The sequence below is a fragment of the Sturnira hondurensis genome, unplaced genomic scaffold (genome assembly GCF_014824575.4).
Source record: "Sturnira hondurensis isolate 20B ecotype Veracruz unplaced genomic scaffold, ASM1482457v3 Scaffold0018728, whole genome shotgun sequence".
Taxonomy (NCBI): domain Eukaryota; kingdom Metazoa; phylum Chordata; class Mammalia; order Chiroptera; family Phyllostomidae; genus Sturnira; species Sturnira hondurensis.
In genome coordinates this window covers 14,683,070-14,703,438 of record NW_028091359.1, presented here as the reverse complement: position 1 = coordinate 14,703,438, position 20,369 = coordinate 14,683,070, and the positions used below count along the sequence as shown (strand labels likewise).

At 43.0% G+C, this 20,369-nt stretch overlaps 1 protein-coding gene across 4 annotated transcripts in view; it reads left to right on the top strand.

The window, feature by feature from the left end:
• Positions 1-12,517: 12,517 nt before the first annotated feature.
• The window catches only part of RHOT1 (ras homolog family member T1), a 56,640-nt gene continuing 48,788 nt past the window's right edge, over positions 12,518-20,369 (top strand). The window contains exon 1 of one of the 4 annotated variants that reach the window (XM_037070444.1): positions 12,518-12,773. In XM_037070444.1, the coding sequence (XP_036926339.1) occupies positions 12,698-12,773 (76 nt within the window). In that variant the 5' untranslated portion in view covers positions 12,518-12,697. The remainder of the gene's footprint in view (positions 12,774-20,369) is intronic. The other 3 variants (XM_037070446.1, XM_037070445.1, XM_037070447.1) reach the window with 3 other exon arrangements.

The window sequence follows — 20,369 nt, the reverse complement described above, 5'->3', positions numbered from 1 at the left end:
TCTCTCCCTCTCTCCTTCCCTTTCCCTCTAAAGATAAATAAATAAAATTAAAAAAATGAAAATAAAAGAAAGATTTCTTTTTTTTAATATATTTTTTAAAGATTTTATTTATTTATTTATCTTTACAGGGGAAGGAGAGAGGGAGAGAAACATCAATGTATGGTTGCCCTTTGTGCCTCCCCTGCTGGGAGTTGGCCTGCAGGGAACTGGACTACAACCCAGGCATGTGCCCTGACTGGGAATCGAACCGCGATCCTCTGGTTCGCAGGCCCACGCTCAATCCACTGAGCTACACCAGCCAGGGCAGAAAGATTTCTTATTTACAGTTGTAGTTGAAAGACTTTTTTTTTTTGCCTCATTTAAGGAAGTTACTTTTCTGGCCCTTAACTAAACTACATCAGAAGAGAGAATTTCTTTCTTTTTTAAAATATATTTTATTGATTATACCATTACAGTTGTAGAAGAGAGAATTTCTGTAAAATAAGAGATACTAAGAGTTCCTGAAGTTTATCTGGTGTATAGATAGGATTATATTCAAAACGTCTTAGTTGTATGATTATGAATTCCAAGTTGAATCACTCAGTAATTTTACTAAGTTTCCAATTCTGAGTGTAGCTGGGTATCAAACAGAAGATGAAGCTGTTCAAGGAAAGAAGCAATTGACAAGTTTAAGGTTAAACCAAAATAAAACTACGTTTCAGATGTCCTCACCTTTCCTTCATAGCCCTCATCGCTGACAAGTACTGAGTTAAACTTGACATTTCTTACAGTGAACGATGGCACTGCTGGGCTTTCGAGTGCGCATGCGTGTGCATGTGCGCATGTGCGTGTGCTTTGCTGTCTCTGGCAAAGCAGATTCCTTAAGAATGTTCAGAATGGGAAAAGATGCTATTTTAATTTTTTCCCATATATTTCTCCCCTTATAGAGCTGTACATTAAATGCTAAATAAATATTAACTGGAATAAAAAAGACTACCAATACAGAGAGTTTGCAGGGAATATCTAAGAGTGTCGGTCTGGGCAAGGCAACACTTTGCTGACCTAAATTAACTCTGGGGCATTAACTCCCACTGTGGTAAAGGTGACTTTCACCAGCAGTGGCAAAAGCCTCGCGCAGCTTCTGGAAGGAGATCCTCTTGCCCAGCGCTGGTGCCATTGTTCCCTGGCAACGTGCTCTAGCGACGGGGGACTATTACTTTTGCCCTGGCAGCTCTTGGTTGGCTAAGTCTTCTCTTTCAAGTATCAGGTCCTATCAAGGTACATCTCGACTAAATTTGGTTTTTATTCCTTCCATCTCCCCTTGCTTGGGACAATAGTGTAATGAATCTGTCATTGGTTCGGAGTATGTTATTTCTTTATTGGCTAAGAGACATTTTCCTGTATGCTATTGGCTTGTGAAATTATTATAATTCCCACAGTGAAGCTGTGTTAAATAAACTATTGTCAAAGACAAATTCAGTCTCTGAGCATAATTTTTCCCCCCAAACAAAATGGGGTGGGGGCTCACGAGGGCTATCTTTTAGTCTGGCCAGCACAGGGTATGTTGTTCCATACTTGATTCCTCCTATTTGTTTCTAAAGATTTTATGTATTTATTTTGAGAGAGAGGGGAAGGGAGAGAGAGGCAGAGAAACATCAGTGTGTGGTTGCCTCCCATGCACCCTCTACTGGGAACCTGGCCCAGAGCCCAGGTACATGCCCTGATTGGGAATCGAACCAGTGACCCTTTGATTTGCAGGCCAGTGCTCAATCCACTGAGCCACACCAGTCAGGGCATGACTCTTCCTATTTTTAAAAATCATTTTATTATATATAACAGAACAGGTACAGAAAACTACACAAAATATGTGTGGAGCAGAATAAATTATTATAAGGTAAACACCGTCAGGTAAAGAACTAAAAGTCTGCCCCCCCCCACCCCAGGGGCTCCTTCGTGTGGTCCATCCCAATCACAAAACCCTCCCTCCACCTGAAACAAATTTGGACTTTTATAGTGACCACTTCCTTGCATGTCTTTAAAGTTATGTATCCCTAGCCACCAGGGTTTAGTCTTGCCTAATTTGAAAAACAAGAACAGAACAAAAACCAAAAAACTGATGTCTTCTTCTTAACAGCTTTGTTGAGATGTAATTTTCATACTATAAAATTGACCTATTTAAAGTGTAAGTTTAAATAGGTAAATATTTAAATAGCCCTGGCCAGGTAGCTCAGTTGGTTAGAGCACCTCCCCCCTTACGCCAAGGTCATGGTTCCATCCCCATCAGTGCACACACCAGAGTCAACCAATGGAAGCATCAGTAAGTGGAACAATAAATAGATGTTTCTCTCTCTCTCAAAAAATCAATAGAAATTTTTAAAAAGTGTACAGATCAATGTTATTTAGCATATTTACAGAGTTGTGAAATCATCACCATCTGCTAATTTTAGAATATTTGCATGATCCCCAGAAAGAATCCTCATACCCATTAGCAGTTGGTATGCCTTTGAAGTCTCCTAACCTCCATGCCTTCCCCTTCCCTCTCCTTTCTTTACAGTCCCTCTGTAGGATGTCAGGCTGCATAGCGCCCACAATGGAGATGTGAAAATTCAGTTCCGTTGCTCTGGGCTGGGCTTTGTCCCACAAACCAGCCAGGCAACCTTGGACAGGGCATTTAACTCTTCACTTCTCTTTCCCCTGTAAAATGGAAATAATTGTTTTCCTTTCCTTACCTTCTCCAAAGGGTTGCTGAAAGAACTGAATAGGTTTGCCGAGGACGTGGGGGAAATGCCAGGATGATTATAGCTGCAGAGACAATGGCAGAACCGAATTTTAATATCACGTGCCTTGGCCTTTAACATCTTGAGATTCACACCTAATTTTGGCACGTATCCTCTGAAAGAGGGGCAAGCAGAATCCTTCTGCATGATGACCTTCTGCACAATTTGCTCTTGGTCTCACAACCACCCTGTGTAGAGAATTTTACTGTTTCCTTGATAGCACACAAGGAGGTGGTGGGGTCCAGGAGAGGGCTTGTGGCTGGACCAGGGTCAGAGAGTGGAGTGTGGCAGAGCCGGGAGCAGGCCCAGCTTTCCCACTCTCAAGTCTGTTCCCTTAATACCCTTGGGTGCGGCCTGGCCCCACGCTGAGAGCAGGACCTGGCCTTCCACTCTGATGGGACACAGTTAGCTCTAAAGTCGTGGGGTGGTCCTCTATTCGTAGAGTGGTCTGGGGCTAGCCGAACAGGGACAGGGCTCCTCTGTTTGTCCCGATGACCATTAAAAGGCTATGTGTGCCCTGGCCAGCTTGCTCAGGTGGGAGTGTTGTCCTGATGCTCCAAGGCCTTGTCAGGCATGTGCAGGAGACAACCAATGAATGCATAGGTGGGTGGAACCACAAACAGAGTGATCTTTCTATCTCCCAAATCAATGAATAAAATGAAAAACAAAACAAGGTTTTTGAACAAGTTTCTGCGTTCTCACACTTTCTGCATTATGGAGGTTTTGTCTTCTCACCTAGAGTCACCATGGTGTTTGCCTTGTAAAAGTGCTGAGAATTTAGGAGGCCAGAGCCACCTGAGGTCCTTTGCTTAAACACTTCCCTTTCAGGTACGTGCATAATGGGGCCTCTGTGAGCATGGGGTTTTTCAGCTGGTCACGTGATTTCCCCAAACTGGAGCCAAAGCCCAAGAATCATAAAGGTAGAGAATGAAGGTTATCACTTTGGGTTTCCTTGCTTTTGTCTCGAGTTTTCTGTCAGTATATCCCTTTCAGTACCCTATGGAACAATGGCACCCTTCCCTGGAACAAAACATACAATCCCCCAAAGGAGAACTGATGCTGAAATGGCTCTTTACAGATGAAGCAGAAGGACCTCTCGCTTGGGCCTGCCTCGTGTGGGGAGCAAAGGCCCTCCCAAAGGGGGGACACAGGGACTCCGTGGGGAGCTTCTCACCCTACCTGGAGATGCTTCTCTCAAAAGCTTGTGTTTTCTTTCAGGCCTTCTCTCTGTTCAGTGCTTTTTTTCTGGGGGTCAGCTTGTCTGTGGCGAGGGCTACCTCTCTCTCTCCCTCTCTTCCCCTGTGCTTCACACGCAGTCTCTCTCTCTCTCTCTCTCATGCTCACCAGCTCCTGAGACAGCTACTGGAATGCACTATTGTGCCCTCATTGGGGTCCAGGGCTTTGGGTTCCTGGAAGAACCACCTGCTAAGCAGGAAGCCACAACCTGCCACCCTTTTTTTTAATGCTCCGAAGGAGAGAGAAAGTGGGAGATAAAGAAAAGTACCGATTTGTTGTTCCACTTATTTATGCATTCACTGGTTGTTTCTTGTTTGTGCTCTGACCACAGGTGCTCTCCCCACACCTTGGTGTATTGGGCTGATGCTCTAATTAACTGAGCTCTACTCGGCCAAGACAGCCACCACCTTCTGAAGCTCACAGCAAATTCTAAGACAGTTATATCTATCTGTCCCTTGCTTCTCTTCAAATATTTTTTTCTGGAAAAGCTGTTTTGAAGACTTTATTTCCTAGCTGATCACGGAAACAAACCAGAGATGGAGACGTCTCTGGCCCTGTCACAGGGGAGGAGGGAGAAGCCCCTTCCCCAGGTGCACCTGGGACTTTCGACAGGAAAGAGAGACTCTTCCTCGGCACGTGCTCAGCTCTGTCATCACCCACTGCTGCTGAGCCCTCGCAAATTCATCTGCATTCCTGATTGCTCAGAACCCTAATTGCGGCATGATTTTCTTCTCCTTTTACAGGACTGCGGGATTGTTCTTTAGTTATATTTAGGTTAATGCTGAAGGTTCGTTTTTAATCTGGGGTTTACCTTCCTAATGAGCCACAGGTTTCTTTAAGTCAGACAGGCTTTCTCAAGCTTCAGCCTTTGTGTGCCACGATTCCCGTGACATCTGTTTATCTCCTGTACCGTTATTTTCCTTAATATTTTTTCCTAAACCAACTCACTCCCCCTCCCACCTCAGGTACATTTATTTCAAAAGGAAACTTTAAAATGTTTAGGTAAGTGGAAACCAGAATCCTGTGTTTTAAACAGAGGGGTAATTCGATAGGTATGTTTCCAGGAAACGAAACAGGTTGACTAGCTTGATACTGCCGTCTGCCTAAGGCTCTGAACCTGAGGTTTGCTCAGGATCGCGCTCTCTCTCTCTCTCTCTCTCTCTTTCTCAAAAGGAGGTTATCAAGTATTAAAGACATGCTGAAGCTTTCACCTTGACTTAATCAGGATGGAAACAATAGAAAAGGGAAACACAAGGCATAAGGGTCCCCGTTTCTGATGTCCACACACCATGTATGCTTATCTCTTGTTCCACAACTTGAGGAAACAGGTTTCTAAGAGATTGTCTGGGGAAACACTAAAGACTGTGTCTTCCTTCCCTACACAGTGAAATGCTTTCACCTTTGTTTTTCATAGTAAATCCTCCCCGGGGGAGAAAACCTTTATGGCTTCGATCAGTCACCATCTCCAGGGCAGGGCGTCTGGGGGTCACCGTAGGGTCTTTTCTCCCGCCACATTCTGTGCTGTTGGCCACCAACTTCTGACTGCATTCTGCTGCCTCCAGTCATCTCCACGCCAGTCCCTCTTCTTCCCTCTGCATCTGCACTGTGGTTCAGATTCTCACTACTTCTCTGCTTGTTTTGGGTTTTTGTTTTTTTTTTAGATTTTACTCTCTTTTTTTTTGCCCTGGCTGGTGTAGCTCAGTGGGTTGAATGCTGGCCTGCAAACCAAAGGGTTGCTGGTTCTATTACCAGTCACGGCACAGGCCTGGGTTGCGGGCCAAGTCTCCAGTTGGGGATGCATGAGAGGCAACCACACATTAACGTTTCTCTCCTTCTCTTTTCTCCCTCCCTTTCTCTAGAAATAGAGACAAGGGAAGGGATAGAGAAAGGGAAGGGAGAGCACCATTGATTGGTTGCCTCTTGTTCGCCCGCGAATGGCGAATGGGGACCCGGCCCACAACCCAGGCCTGCGTCCAGACCAGGAATCACACTGGTGACCCTTTGGATCACAGGCCAGCACTCGATCCACTGAGCCACACCAGCCAGGGCTCCGCCTGGTTATTTTAATTCAAGCCTCTCTTACTCTAGTCAGATCCCCCTCCCCATCTAATCTCATTCTGCTAGTGCCAGCTTTCCAAAACAAATCAGATGTTGTTCCTCTGTGTAAAACTCCCCAGTGCTCCCTGGTGCCTGCAGCAGACAGGGCCACTCCTCCCTCCACGCTTACCTAAATGTAGCCCGTGTCCTGTCTGTCATCCCCCCATCCACCCTCCACCGCAGCCACCCTGCCTCGTGTCCTATCATGAACTTTTGCTTGGCCCGGTTTGCTTGGCCTGGAGTGTCCTCCCCCTTGTCCAGAGGGAAGGTACCATGGAAAGTAGTGCACAACGAGCTTAGACCAGACCGAAGCTGACCCACTAACACACAGTCAGGACACTGGGGCTAAAACCATGGTCATTTTCCTAGGTGCTTCCTGGGGGATATTTGCATGGGGTATGGGATCGTGTTGCATGGGAGGTCATCCGTGAACACGGCTATGCAGGGAGAGCAGAAGGAATGGGACAGTCACACAAGCTGGTTTTAGCTAGGGGTGGGGTGGGGACAGAGGAGGTAGAGAGAGATTTAGATTATGAGATGCCACCTCTTATAGAACGTTTTATGGTTATTTTTAAAAGATTTTGTTTATTTATTATTTTTTAGAGAGATGGAGAGGGAGAGAAATATCAATGTGTGGTTTCTTCTCACGTGGCCCCTACTGGGGACCTGGCCTGAAACTCAGGCATGTGCCCTGGCTGGGACTCGAACCAGTGACCCTTTCGTTCACAAGCCAGCACTCAACCCACTGAGCCACACCAGCCAGGGCTTTTATGGAACGTTTTTGAAAGGGGAGGTTAGGGTACATAGGCAACAACATGGAGGGTTCTGGTGAGAAGCTGGATGGATCCCGAAAGACGAACTGCCTTGCCCACAGCTTGCCTCCCACGACGAGTCTGTGTTGTGTGTTGCTGCCTTCCTCGCACCTGGCACAGAGCCTCACACGTGAAAGCAGCAAATATTTGTTCAGTGACTTCCACGTGACGTCCTACATTAATGTCTCACAGCATTGCTATTCTTTTAAATATTTCTATTAATTTTACTTAAAAGATGTAATTATTAAATTCACTTTGACATTTTACAAAAGACGCTTGTACTAAAAATTAATTCATAATCTTTAACACTTTTCTTTGTACTTTCATCTGATGTTTTTGTACATCTGTTAGGGTTCTTTTAACTTTTATTTATTTATTTTTAGAGAGAGGGAAAAGGAGAAAGAGAGGAAGAGAAACATCAGTGTGTGGTTGCCTCTCACGTGCCCCCTACTGGGGACCTGGCCCTTAATTCAGGCATGTGCCCTGACTGGGAATCGAATTTGCAACCCTTTGGTTCACAGGCTGGCACTCAATCCACTGAGCCACATCAGCCAAGGCATATATCCATTAGTTTTTAATTAACCAATGAACTCATGTGTATGCTTGTAAAAGTTGAAAATTGCCAAGTATAGAAGGTAAAAATTACATAAATGAACATATACTTAATTTTATATAGTTGTAATTGTAGATATGGTTTTATATTTATATTTTTCGCTTACTTTGTAAGTTCTTTTCCATATCTTAATAGCCATTAGTTTCAATGACTGCAAAAGTTCCAATTATTTCGTCCTACTTAATTTAGATATTCCTTTTTAAAATATATATTTTATTGATTATACCATTATAGTTGTTCTATTCCCCCCTTCATTCCCCTCCACCCTGCACACCCCTCCCCCACCTTTCCCCCCTTTAGTTTATGATCATGTGTCTCAAGTTCATTAGACTCTATATTTCCCCCACTATTCTCGCCCTCCCCCCTATCTATTTTCTATCTACTGTCTATGCTATTTTCTGTACCTTCTCCCCCCTTCTCCTCCTCCCACTCCCCTGTTGCTAACCCTCCATGTGTTCTTCATTTCTATGGTTCCACTCCTGATCTAGCTGTCCTCTTGGTTTGCTTTTGTTTTAGGTGTGGTTGTTAATAACTGTGAGTTTGCTGTCCTTTCACTGTTCATATTTTTCATCTTCTTTTTCTTATATAAGTCCCTTTAGCATTTCATATAATAAGGGCTTGGTGATGATGAACTCCTTGAACTTGACCTTATCTGAGAAGCACTTTATCTGTCCTTCCATTCTAAATGAAAGTTTTGCTGGATAAAGCAATCTTGGCTGTAGGTCTTTGGATTTCATGACTTGGAATACTTCTTTCCAGCCCCTTCTTGCCTGTAAGGTCTCTTTTGAGAAATCCGCTGACAGTCTGATGGGAACTCCTTTGTAGGTGACTGTCCCCTTATCTCTTGCTGCTTCTAGGATTCTCTCCTTCATTTTAATCTTGGCCAATGTAATTATGATGTGCCTTGGTGTGTTCCTTCTTGGGTCCAATTTCTTTGGGACTCTCTGAGCTTCCTGGATTTCCTGGAAGTCTATTTCCTTTGCTAGACTGGGGAAGTTCTCCTTTATTATTTGTTCAAATAAGTTTTCCACTCGTGGCTGCTTCTTTTCCCCTTCTGGTACCCTATAATTCGGATGTTGGAACTTTTAAAGATGTCCTGGAGGTTCCTAAGCCTCTCCTCATTTTTTTGAATTCTTGTAACTTCACATTTTTCTGTTTGGTCATTTCTTCCTTCCTTCTGGTCCACTCCCTTGATTTGAGTTCCAGTTTCCTTTCCATCACTATTGGTTCCCTGTGCATTTCCCTTCATTTCAATTAGTTTAGCCTTCATATGTTCCTCTAATTTGTGACTAAAATCAACCAGTTCTGTGAGCATCCTCATCACCAGTATTTTGAACTGTGCATCTGAGAGGCTCGCTATTTCTTGGTTGCTTAGAGTTATCGGCTCTGGGGCTTTGAGTTCTTCTTGAGCCATATTTTGGACTGTTCGTGCCTGTTACGTATGAGGAGTCCTAGGTGTTCACCAGGGTGGGGCAACTCAGTCGCCAGGTTGTGACGCTGTACATGGGGGCGGAGTCCAAGAGGGGCAATGGCAGTCTCCTCTGCTGCTTCCAGCTGCTGGGGCCTGCTCGGTCTGTCTTACTGCACGTGAATGTGTGAACACGGTCAGCCTGCCGCCTTACGCCCTCACTGGGTCTGCCCAATGCTACTCTGGCTGTCTGGGTGCCTGGGGTCAGAGGATCCTTCCTGCCCGACCCTGCTCCGCTGCTGGCTCCACCCCTCTTACCCATCAAGTTGAAAGGTTCGTTGTTGTCAGACTTCCGTATAGTTAAATTTCCTGTTCTATGGCTGCATCTTTGTTTACTAAACCTTTGTTGTATTCAAACTTGGTTGTGGGAGAAGGCACAGTGTTTCCACCTATGTCTCCATCTTGGCGGAAGTCCAGCTATTCCCCTTTAATTGTATTTTTTTCATTTTTAAACCATTGTATAAAGTTTCTATAAATAGAACATGTATGGGTATATATATTTCTTTCGAATTATTTTCTCAGAATATATTTAATTGTAGTGATTTCTTTGTAGAGATAAACAGAAATTATAGATTTACTATTCTATGGAATTTTTTATTTTGTAGAAATAGCATGTGGCCTAAACATTTTTGAGAATCACTGGTTGGTTTATAACTCAACAAAAGTTTTAATGTCTCTATGGTGGTTAAAAATTACATTAAACGCATTTTTGCCTTTCATTTGCCTTAATTTGGGTGGACAGACTAATCAATTTCCCTTTGAAAAGATAATGCAGGCTAGTAAATTAATTCCAAATTTTAAAAAGTAGCTGTTAAGGGTGATATGTGAGCATGAAGTACATATTGAGCAATGTGATACATGCTTTATCTACATTATTTTATGTCATTCTAACAAATACCTAAAATATAGCTCCACTTTGCAGATGAAGTTGAGGTTTTTTGAAGGAGTTATATAATTTGCTTAATGTTGCACAGCTAACGAAGTATTAGAGATGAAACATGGACTCCAGAGTACATGCCCTTCCCATTCCATAAAGGAATTCAGGCCACTTGGCAGGAGGATGGCCTGAGCGTCTTCTCAATATCAATCACCTAACTGAGCGTATTTGTTTTACAACCTGTAGCTGAAAGGAGCTTGAGAAAATGAAAAACAAAATGTATACCACCTCATCAATAGATGAGAATCTTGTCTGGAAAAAACTTCTTTTCAACAAAGTTAGCTATAATCAAATGCCTTTTCATGAGTAATTGTGCTGAGTGATGTACTGTCCAGCAAAATCAAGCAAATAGAATCTCTGTCCTCTAGAGGCTAGTCCATGTGACTTATACAGAGGACATGGATGTTTGAACAATGACCAAAGAACAAATGCATTAAAAGGCAAGATAAAATAGTTGCCCTGTATCAAAGCACTGAATTTTTCTATTCCACTAGGAGCGGGCTTGGCAGGAAAAGAAAGCCTTCCTGGAAGAATGGGAGGACAAAAGTGAAGAATGGGCAGATGATGGAGGTTGCTTTCAGTTTAACTTGAGAGACCAAAGATAGATGGATCTGACAGGTGGGACTGATGCCAACCCAAGTCTGATTTGGCCTCCGTCCCAGGACTGTGTCTAACTCACCAATCAGAGGCCAGCCTCTTGTTCCTCCCAATGTCAGTCATTTAATAAACATGTATCTGCCCGCTGGCCCTGGGTATTCCACTGGGCTGAGACTCAGAGAGTGGCTGTGTTGCAAGTTCTTCCTTTCACAGGCATAAAGGACAGATCCTCTTATCTCCTGGCAGAAGTACTTTGTTCAGACCTCCCTGCATCCCCGTGTAGTTGAGGAGGCAGGAAGCCTCCCTGTTGATTACAGAGCTCCTTCCTAGCAGCACCCTAGAGGAAAATTCCATCAGTGCCTTTTAGATACCAATCTATTCTCTTAGCTGTATCCAACAGACTTGATATACAGATGATCAATCTGTAATACCCCAACAGTAAATCCCACTGCCAGTGACTCCATCCTCAGGCTTATGTTTTGCTGCAGTATGTGTCATCCTGTGGCTCTATTCTTAGGCTCAGAGGTGTGTAGAAATCTCTTCCCTCACATTATATTTACCCAACATTTATGTAATCACTGACCATGTACCAGGCACTCTTTCCTATTATACGTTTTCCTATTACATTAACTCATTTAATCTTCATAACAATTTCATGAGGTATTATTCTTATTTGGCAGCTGAGGCTACAGAGGAGTTAAGCAATTTGACTGATGATATATAGCAAGTAATTGACAAAGCTGAGCTTCTTTAGACCTAGGCAGGCCAAACCCAGAGTCCTTGTTCTTAGGAAATAAGGAAATCACTAGGAAAATTTCATAGGGACTCCTGATGGATGTCTGTTATCATGTGAGAAAGACATAAAGCTCAACACAAGACAGGAGGTTACAGGTTCAGAAACACAGCTGATCAGGAGATGGAGAGGGGCTGTAAAAAAAAACTTGCATTGCCTGGGAAGCGCACTCTGGCATGTTGGATACCCCCCTCCCACTCTAGTGAGTGTTGGTCTCTGTTTGTACCAAACCACTGACTGTTCCCTGCTGTAAGTCCTTTCTGCAGCCCTTGAGTCTGTATTTTTAAGTAAGTTTCATTTACAAAGGAGTTCATAACAATATCTTGGCAATGCTTCCTCCAAATAAATTTTTTTTCCTAGTCCCTGGCTTTCTGGACATTTCTCCTTGCCAAACTCTTTGCCCACCACACGTATCTAATGCCGCAAAGGCCTGCTTCTTCTCACACTCAGGAGGAAGACCCACATAATTAACGTTATCATGCGATGGCAATGCTGATGCAAAGCTCCTGGGGTCCAGATTCTCTAGGAAGTATTGCTTGGAATGAACAGGGCCCTAAAGAATTTGCTCCACTGTAAAAGGCCGTTGTCTTTTGTGATTTGATATTTGTGTGATTTTGTTTTAAGTAAAAGCTTTTCACATACATTATTTCACGGGATCCTTCAAAGAACTTTATGAGGTAGAAGGCTAGGAAGAGATTAAAGACTTCATTTGGTGGAGTGGAAACTGAGGCACACAGAAGTGATGTGACTTGCCCAGAGTCCCACACTGGGAATGACAGAGCCAGGGCTCCATCTAAGCTGTACTGCCTTTGGGCTTTAGTGTCACTCCGGACTTCGCTTTTCTTACCTACATCATAACGGAATTTGAATAGGTAGGTGCTCTGTAAGGGTCATTCTAACTCAAACGTTTTATAATACTAAAATTTGGAGGAATACTTTTCCCTGAAAAACCATATCATCAATCCTCCTGAATTTCACATTTCCACCCATGTTATCTGCATCCTGGAATATGACTTCGTTATTTCAAATTCTCATCTCAAAACATCACGCCAGCAGTCGTGCCCAGAGTAGGGGAGGGGAGGTTCCTGGGCTCTGCGCTGCGCTAGCCTGACGGCAGGGGCGCTGCTTAGGTCGGACAGGCGTTCGCGTTCTGAAAGCCCTTGTCCCTCGCGGCACCCCGTCGACCCCGCCGCCGCCGCCCGCGGAGCCGGAGGAGGTGGAGCTGGCTCTGTCCCGGCTCCGAGTGGGTTTGCAGCGGAGTAGGCGGTGCGGCGGCCCCGGGTGGCGGAGGCTCGGGCGGGGCGGCTGGGGAGGCTGGCGGGCAGTGCCAGCCGCGCGGAGAAAGCGGTGCCTTGGGGTGGGCGCTCCTGGCCAAAGGAGTCCGCTCCATGCATGCTGGCGGAACCCGGCCCCGACGAGCCGCCGAAATGAAGAAAGACGTGCGGATCCTGCTGGTGGGAGAACGTGAGTTCGCGCACCGGGGCTAGTGGAGGCCACCGCAGCCCCTGTCGTCCTGCCCCTGCTGCCCTGGGCCTCCTCGTCCCCGGTCGCTTCACTCTCCTCCATCTGCGCCCCCAGTGCGCCAAGCCTCTTAACTCTGCAGGCGGCCGACAGCCTCCTACCTCACCTGGGCCCTCCTAACGCCTCCCTCTTCTGTCCTCCAGTCGGCCTCCCAAGCCATGTCCTCCTTAGTCTCTGTCCGCCCGGCTTCATCCCTTTTAAGCTCCTCTCCCTCTTTTCCTATTTAAATCCGTTCCTTCTGGACCTCAGCGTCTCTGAGGCCGCCTGCTTTCAGACCCTCTCGCCTTCCGTGGAGATTCCCTTGTTACTGCAAAGGCAGGTGCCGGAACGGGCACACTAACCAATGGGATGGCGTGAACCGGCTCCCGGGAAAGCTAGGGGGAGGGGTGCAGGGCTGTCGACTTGTGGGCAAGGTCAGGTTTCTGCCTTTTCCTTTCCTTTTTTTTGAGCGCTGTCTTCTAAGCATTGACATCAAGATATGCAGTTTTTAGTGATACTTGTACTTTTCATTGGAATAACTCCTGGTACACTCAATAATTCCTCATTAATTTACTCACAACTTCAAGTTATAAAAGTACTCAATGAATGAATAATTATCTGGGAAGGGTCCTTCAATTGAGAGAATTATTGTTACCCTAAAACCTACCTCCCCCCTCGTTTTAAGCATTATTTCATAGTTCCTTGATGAATAACTTATCATTAACAAGAGGTACACGTGAGACCCACACAGGCATACGCAGGAGACCCCTTAGAGATTTCACCTTGTGAAGATATAATAAAGGAGAAATGCCTTCTGTTCACTGCCTTGGGGACAAAACAAACTTCTTGGTATCACTGTGCAAGTTATATGACTTAATTGGTAGGACTAAAATAAGAAAGTGCGTTGGCAGGACGGGATTGTTTGTTTTCAAGTCCATTAGTTAATACTCTGCCATTGCTGTTTTGAAGCATTCTATTCTAAACCCCGTTCCATTCTGGAGTAGCCCCTCCGGGTTACTGTGATCCACTCCCAAGGAAGAAAGCACACGCATACTTGCCTTCTCCTGTAGTGTTGTTTGGTAGTCACTGAAATCGCTGTTCACCTGCCGTTTGGAGCAGTTTTCCTTTAGAATAAGGAGTTGGAAGTAAACTTAGCCAGTTTGCCTTTTGATGCGAAGTTGTGAATTTTAGTCTTTATTTATAACTATATCTTTATCTGTATTTTCCATGGACTTCCTCGACAAAGTTCAGAAAGGTGTTATTGAACGTGATTCATATGGATGCGTTTGGAAAAGCAGGGTAGGAAAAGTGAGGTGATCTGATTAAAAAACTGGTCTTTAACTGTATCATAAAATGGTTTTATAGCTTAGTAACTTTTTTATATATAAAATCTTTATTATATATATTTCCATTGCCATTTAGCCCCCTTCCATCCCCTCCCCCCAGTTTAGTAATTTTTAATGCTAATTTTTGAAAAGCTAAAATGCAATGTTTCATGAGTTTAAAATATAGGAGGCAATTATGTATAATCATTTTGTCTGTAAAACACCTAATAAAAATGCTATACATGTAAAAGATATTGTCAGCCTTAGATCATTTAAGTAAAAATGTTAATAGTATTATTTACTTAGAAATACGTAAAAGAATTAAGCATTTATTAGAAAAATTACAGGCTATGTTCTGCAGAAATGAAAACAAATGAGAATTGATAAAAGTATACATGCAAGAGCTTGATCAGAGGGAGAAACTTGACACTAGAGAAAGCCTTAGGTTTTGAGGAGTACAGTTTACTTGGAAAGGATGGTACCAGAAACTGTAGGCCAGCTACCATATATGTAACTTCTTTTTATGTTTAAAAATACCAGAAAGAGTTATACTTATTTGATATATGTCATTGTAATTAGGTATGTTAATGGATGGCATTTTGGGGGGAATGTTTGGAGCATTACTTTTTTAGATTTAATGTAAATATTTGATAGCTGTTAGCCTAACCGTAGCATTTTTAAATGCTAGGTAACTATAAGTGTGACCAAGGCTATTTTAAATAATGCTGGTCTGCTAATGCAGATTTGTCGGAATACCACTTTGTTAGAAAAAAGTAGTAATTCAGTTGTAGTTTTAAGATGTCAACTAAGGAGAATGGGAAAAAAAACCAAAGGAAAAGGGACACCATCTCTGGTATTGTTGCAAACCCTATTTCTTCTCTATCACTTCAGCACATTTTATTGCGATTAGTGTCTATCCCTGAAACCACAGAATAGCAGCTTCATTCATCAAAGCCCAAAATAGTTGTGAATAGTTTCAACATTCTGTTGCTAAACTTACACTGTCCTCTGAAGGTGAAATGGGCCCTTTTTTGGCCCATCCAGAATCTGAATTATGACCCATCCAGGCTTTGCTGCTAACTGAATTGCTTGATATTTATTTAGTGGTTAAATTAGAGAAGTTAGGCTGTCTGTAAATTTTAGGCGTTTATTTGCAGTGAAAGTGTTTTAAATATCATCTTCACCTCATCTTAAATATGGAGCATATTGAATATCATGCAGGCCAAAAGAAATTACTATCCTTAAAATAAAATTTTCTTAAAGTGCATTTTTAAAAAGATTTTATTTATTTACTTTTAGAGAGAGGGGAAGGGAGGGAGAGAGGGAGAAAAACATCAGTGTGTGGTTGCCTCTTATGTGCCCCCTACTGGGGACCTGTCCCACAACCCAGGCATGTGTCCTGACTGGGAATCGAACCAGCAACCCTTTGGTTTGCAGCCCGCGCTCAATCCACTGAGCTATACCAGCCAGGGCCAAAATAAAATTTTAACAATCTTTAAAAATGCTACCACACCAAACTTAGTTCTTCAGGTTATAGGTTTTCATGGTCAAATTTGTTGGCCAAAATTTGTATTTAACCAGGTTTGCATTAGAATGCTTAACAAATGTCCTTGTTACAATAAAATTAGCACGAGCTTTACTGCCTACATTATAATAAAGCGCATAAGATAGTTTTAGTTTAGTGAGGTGTTATTTTTAAATTAAATTGAGATATAGTTGTTTTCTACTGGTTAGATTCAGTAGGAAAGTGGAACTGTTCCCCCCCCTTTAAATGTTTCTGGTAGCTCCAACCTGATTAGTTTATCAACTGGAACCTTTGCCAAACTAGTTCAAGGTGACCTAGGCTTTTGTAGTATCTCCTTAACTGGTCTCCCTGCTTCTAATTTTGTTCTTTCTCCATGTAGTAGTCTGCGTCATCTTTGAAAAGTATTTCAGATCTTGTTACCCATATTTTTAAAATTATTTATTTATTTATTTTTCGAGGAAAGGGAAGGGAGAGAGAAGGAGAGGGGGAGAAACATGGATGTGTGAGAGGAACATAAATTGGTCGCTTCTCATCACTCCCAACTGGGGACCTGGCCCACAAGCCAGGCAAGTGCCCTAATTGGGAATCAAACTGGCAAACTTTTGGTTCACAGGCTGGCATTCAGTCCACTGAGCCACACCAGCCAGGGCTGTTACCCATTTTTAAAACCCATCGATGATGTGTGCTTTCACTTAGAATAAAGTCCAAACTTTAAAAAATAATATGTATTTTATTGATCATGCTGTTACAGTTGTCCCAGTTATTCTCCCTTTGCCCTCCTCTGCCTGGTACCCCCATTCCCTTCAGCAGTTCCCCCACTTAGTTCATGGCCATGGGTCATGCATATAAGTTCTTCCGCTTCTCCAAGGAGGCTTGCAAAGTCTTTCAAAATACGGCCCTTGCTTTGTTCTTATATTACTCTCTCCTTCACTGCTTTCTTTACAAGAAGGCCCCGACCCAGGCCTTACCACCAGTCTTCTGCATATTTCTTCACTTGGCTTTTGTTGTTGTTCTTTTGTTCTCTGGGGTAGAAAGTAAGCTTCAGGAGGGCAGGGGAATTGCCTTGTTTATTGCCAGTATCCCCAGTGCCTAGAATAGACTTGGCACAAAGTAGGCAAATAGTTGCCAAAAGAATGACTGAGTTCAGGCCAGTTCAGTATTTTTTTAGACTTCCCTTGTTTTTCGAACCACTCCTCAGTCAGAAAAATTTGATCATTCTGCTTTGTTAAGTCCAGTCTGATGTGGTTATTGTTAGAATTTGAAGGGGTAGCCCTCGTGCTGTCTCTTGTTCCAGGCCCTTAGCTTTATTTTCTCTGGGAGACTCCTGTGTTCTGGCAGTAAAGTAGACCAGTGACTTACAATGACACTGTCATGTCTTGGCTGCCAGGAATTACAGTCCTTGCCAAAAAGAGGTCAACTTCTCTTTGAAACACCAGAAGTCCTCTTAGATTTTAAGGGGTTGGGAAAAGATTCTTCAGGATTAAACTAGGTATAAGAGTCAGAGAAACTTTAGGAATAAGCTAGTAGTTTTTTCCTTTTCTTCATAAACATTTATTTTTATTGGTTTTAGACAAGCAGGAAAGGAGAGAAACATGTATTTGTTGTTCCACTTATTTATGCATTCATTGGTTGATACTTGCATGTGCCCTGACTGGGGATTGAACCCAGAACCTTGGTGTATCGGGATGATGCTCTAACCAACTGAGTTATCCAGCCAGAGCTACTAGTAGTTACTTCAGGAAAAAACTTCCTGTGGTCCTTATAACGCGGTATAACTCTCCATTCTGGTCTTTGTAAGAATGACATTTGCAGATTCAGCAGCTCAGTTTCAGTTATACTGTGTTTAGTCCCTGGGTGATTCTTCCGACCAAGGCTGCATCCTTTCTCACTGTCTTTTTTGCCCCTCTGGCACCAGTGGGCAGTGGTGTGGATCTGGTGCGAAGGAGAGGGGTAAGCCCCAGTGTTAGTCCTCCTGCAAGGCTTCATCTGCATGTGGTCAGTAAAATTTTCCTTTGGGACAGTGTTCAGCTTTTCTCCAAATGTTCAAGTTTTCCATTTAAAGCTATAATTCCATAGTCACCCTCCTCTCCCCTTTGTGTTCTAATTCAATAATTTAGGAAGAGCCGACAAGTCTTCTTCAGAAGCAGCAAATAAAAGCGAGGAGTCAGCCCCGCTGAAGCAAGCAGTGTTTGCTGTCAAGAAAAATAGCCGATATGGCTGGTAGGGCGGTGATTTTCACTGTATGAATATTAGGAATTTGCTGTCGTTTAGAACTAGATGTTCAAAAGATGTGATAAAAGACAAAGAAATTTTTAGCCTGGCTAAATCTAGATAATTTGTTCTATAGTGATGAATTATGTTTGCCACAGACCTACTTGGAAGCATGGAGTCTCACACAGAATGTGGCATGTTGTACTGAACTGAGCAGGGAGGCCTTCCGTTCTGGGGACCGATTGTGGCCATTCTCCTTTTTCTGTGGGTTACTTCACTGTTCCTCAGGCCAAACGGCGGAAACAGAGATCAGATGGCTGGCTGGCAAAGAATAATATTTTTGTTTTTTATATTAATATTTATGTTAAATACTGTGTGCTTTTTGTATCTAATTTTAAATGAAATTATCATGAAACAGTATTAGATAAAACATCTATACTGTATTTTATAGTAAATATAAAATTTAACTGGTCCAGTAATTAGAGAAGAGCTTGGGACTTTGTTCCTTTATGAAAATAATTTTTATCAGTTAAAAGTATGTTGTGTTTATGCTCATCTGCCATTTTTAAGGGGACTTTTTGATCATAGGCTTATATAAGTATTTTTTTAATTTAAAACATTTTAAAATTCAGAATTTTAAAATTCTAAAATGTTTTTGCTTATCTTTAAGGCACTCATTCATTCCTCAACCAAAATTAGCTTAAAAGTGGCCAGACAGTTTTAGTTTTAAACCTGCTTTTTATTATTGTTGTTGTTATGATGATGATTATGTTTTGGTGGTCTCGCTCAAGGGTGGGTTAGGTAGGCATAAGAGAAGCGAGTAGCCCTAGATTAGTTTCACTTAGGCATTTCTTAACTAAATCACGTCTGTGTGAGCCTTTCTGTTATTATTTTTCATATTATTTATTTATTTACTTTTACTGTTGTTCATGTTACCGCTGTCTCCATTTTCCTTCCACCCTCGAGCTCTGTGACCCTTTATTGGTTAAAGTGTCTGTCATCTCACTGTTGTTCCAGAAGGAAACCCCAGGTGGGACCAGGGAAAACATGCTCATTCTCTCCCAGACTCGCTGTACTCGGTCTCTCTTCTAATTTTGAACTTGTTTTCAAAAAGGAAATTGCTCTTGGATTTTTATGTGGAAAAGATTTATGTTGATTTTTATAAGGTCTTTTATTATGCAATTACCTCAGAAACTAGAGGGAATTGTTTTATTGTAGTGAGTGTCAAGCTACCTCATATTCTCTAACTAGTGAGGCAAGGGATGAATGGGAAGGATTCCTATAAGTAACTTGAATCAAAATGTTCCCACTCTTGGTGGCCCTGTCTTGGACGTCCGTATGATCAAGGACAAGTACAGCTCTTCCATAGTGTGGCCTTCACAGTAGGCACCCCCTGTGCTGCCAGGGTGTTTCCTGTCGCTCTCGGAGGCCTGCCCTGTTGGGAGAGACCGGGCAGCGGGTTTGGACTTTGGCTGGAGCTGCTGTGTGCGGGCAGCCAGAACTGCCTCAACGGGCTGAGCTGAGAAGGAACTTGAATTTCCCGAGAATGTTGGTCTTTCTCTTCTGAAAATACCAGGGGGGGTGAAGGGGGTCCATGGAAAACGCAGAAAGGGACTATGGCCAGGAAAAGATTGTTCTAATGAGTTTTCACAAGAAAGAAGAGGAGGAATCATCGGGGTTATGGTAAAGGCAGGGGCTTGAAGGTACCACGGACCACCCACTGAAGTTCTGAATTGTGCTGAGGGATTCCCAGTGAGTCTGATACAGGAGAACAAGTCCTAACTTCCTTGGAAACTAGCAGTCCTTTTGATGTTGGTGGTTGATTTAAGTTTGATCATTTCGTGTAACATTGTGAACTGTTAAAAGTGAGGTAGCTTTCTTTGGAACCTGGTGAGGGCTTTGGAGTTGTGGGGTATAAGTGAAATTTTAGAAGCGTAATTCTGAAAGGGGGATTAATGAGAAGGTTCAAGGTCTTAAAGGTATTAAGGCATACAGAATTCTCAAGGGCCAAGTGAGAGTGAGATTCGTTTTCCTTTTGATCACCTAGGAGCATCTGAATTACTGAGTATCTGATTCATTTTTCCCATTCCCAACATAGTAGATAAGGTTAAGAATGTAGAGGTGTGTGTATGAGGTATCCAGGAAAGTTCTTCAGAAATGGCAACGTTTCTGGGCGCATCTGTGCTGTTGGAAGTATTGGGATTTTGGAGACACTAGGGAAAAAAACGGACATCTGTACTGGGGCCAGAAGGCCCAGAAGTTTAAAGGTCACAGGAATTGTACAGCTATTGGATCTTATAAAAGGTTTGTTTTAACTGCCTGGGAATTAATACTCCTTACTCAAATGAATTGCATAAAGTACAGGGCCCTGTGGACTTGATTGTAATTCACAGCAGAAGCATTCTCCTGTTTGGTGATCGACAGAGAGCTCTGCTGTGTGTGTTATTTGTCTTCAGTCAGACATCACCACTCTTTCTTCACAAGGAACCCTGTTAGGGC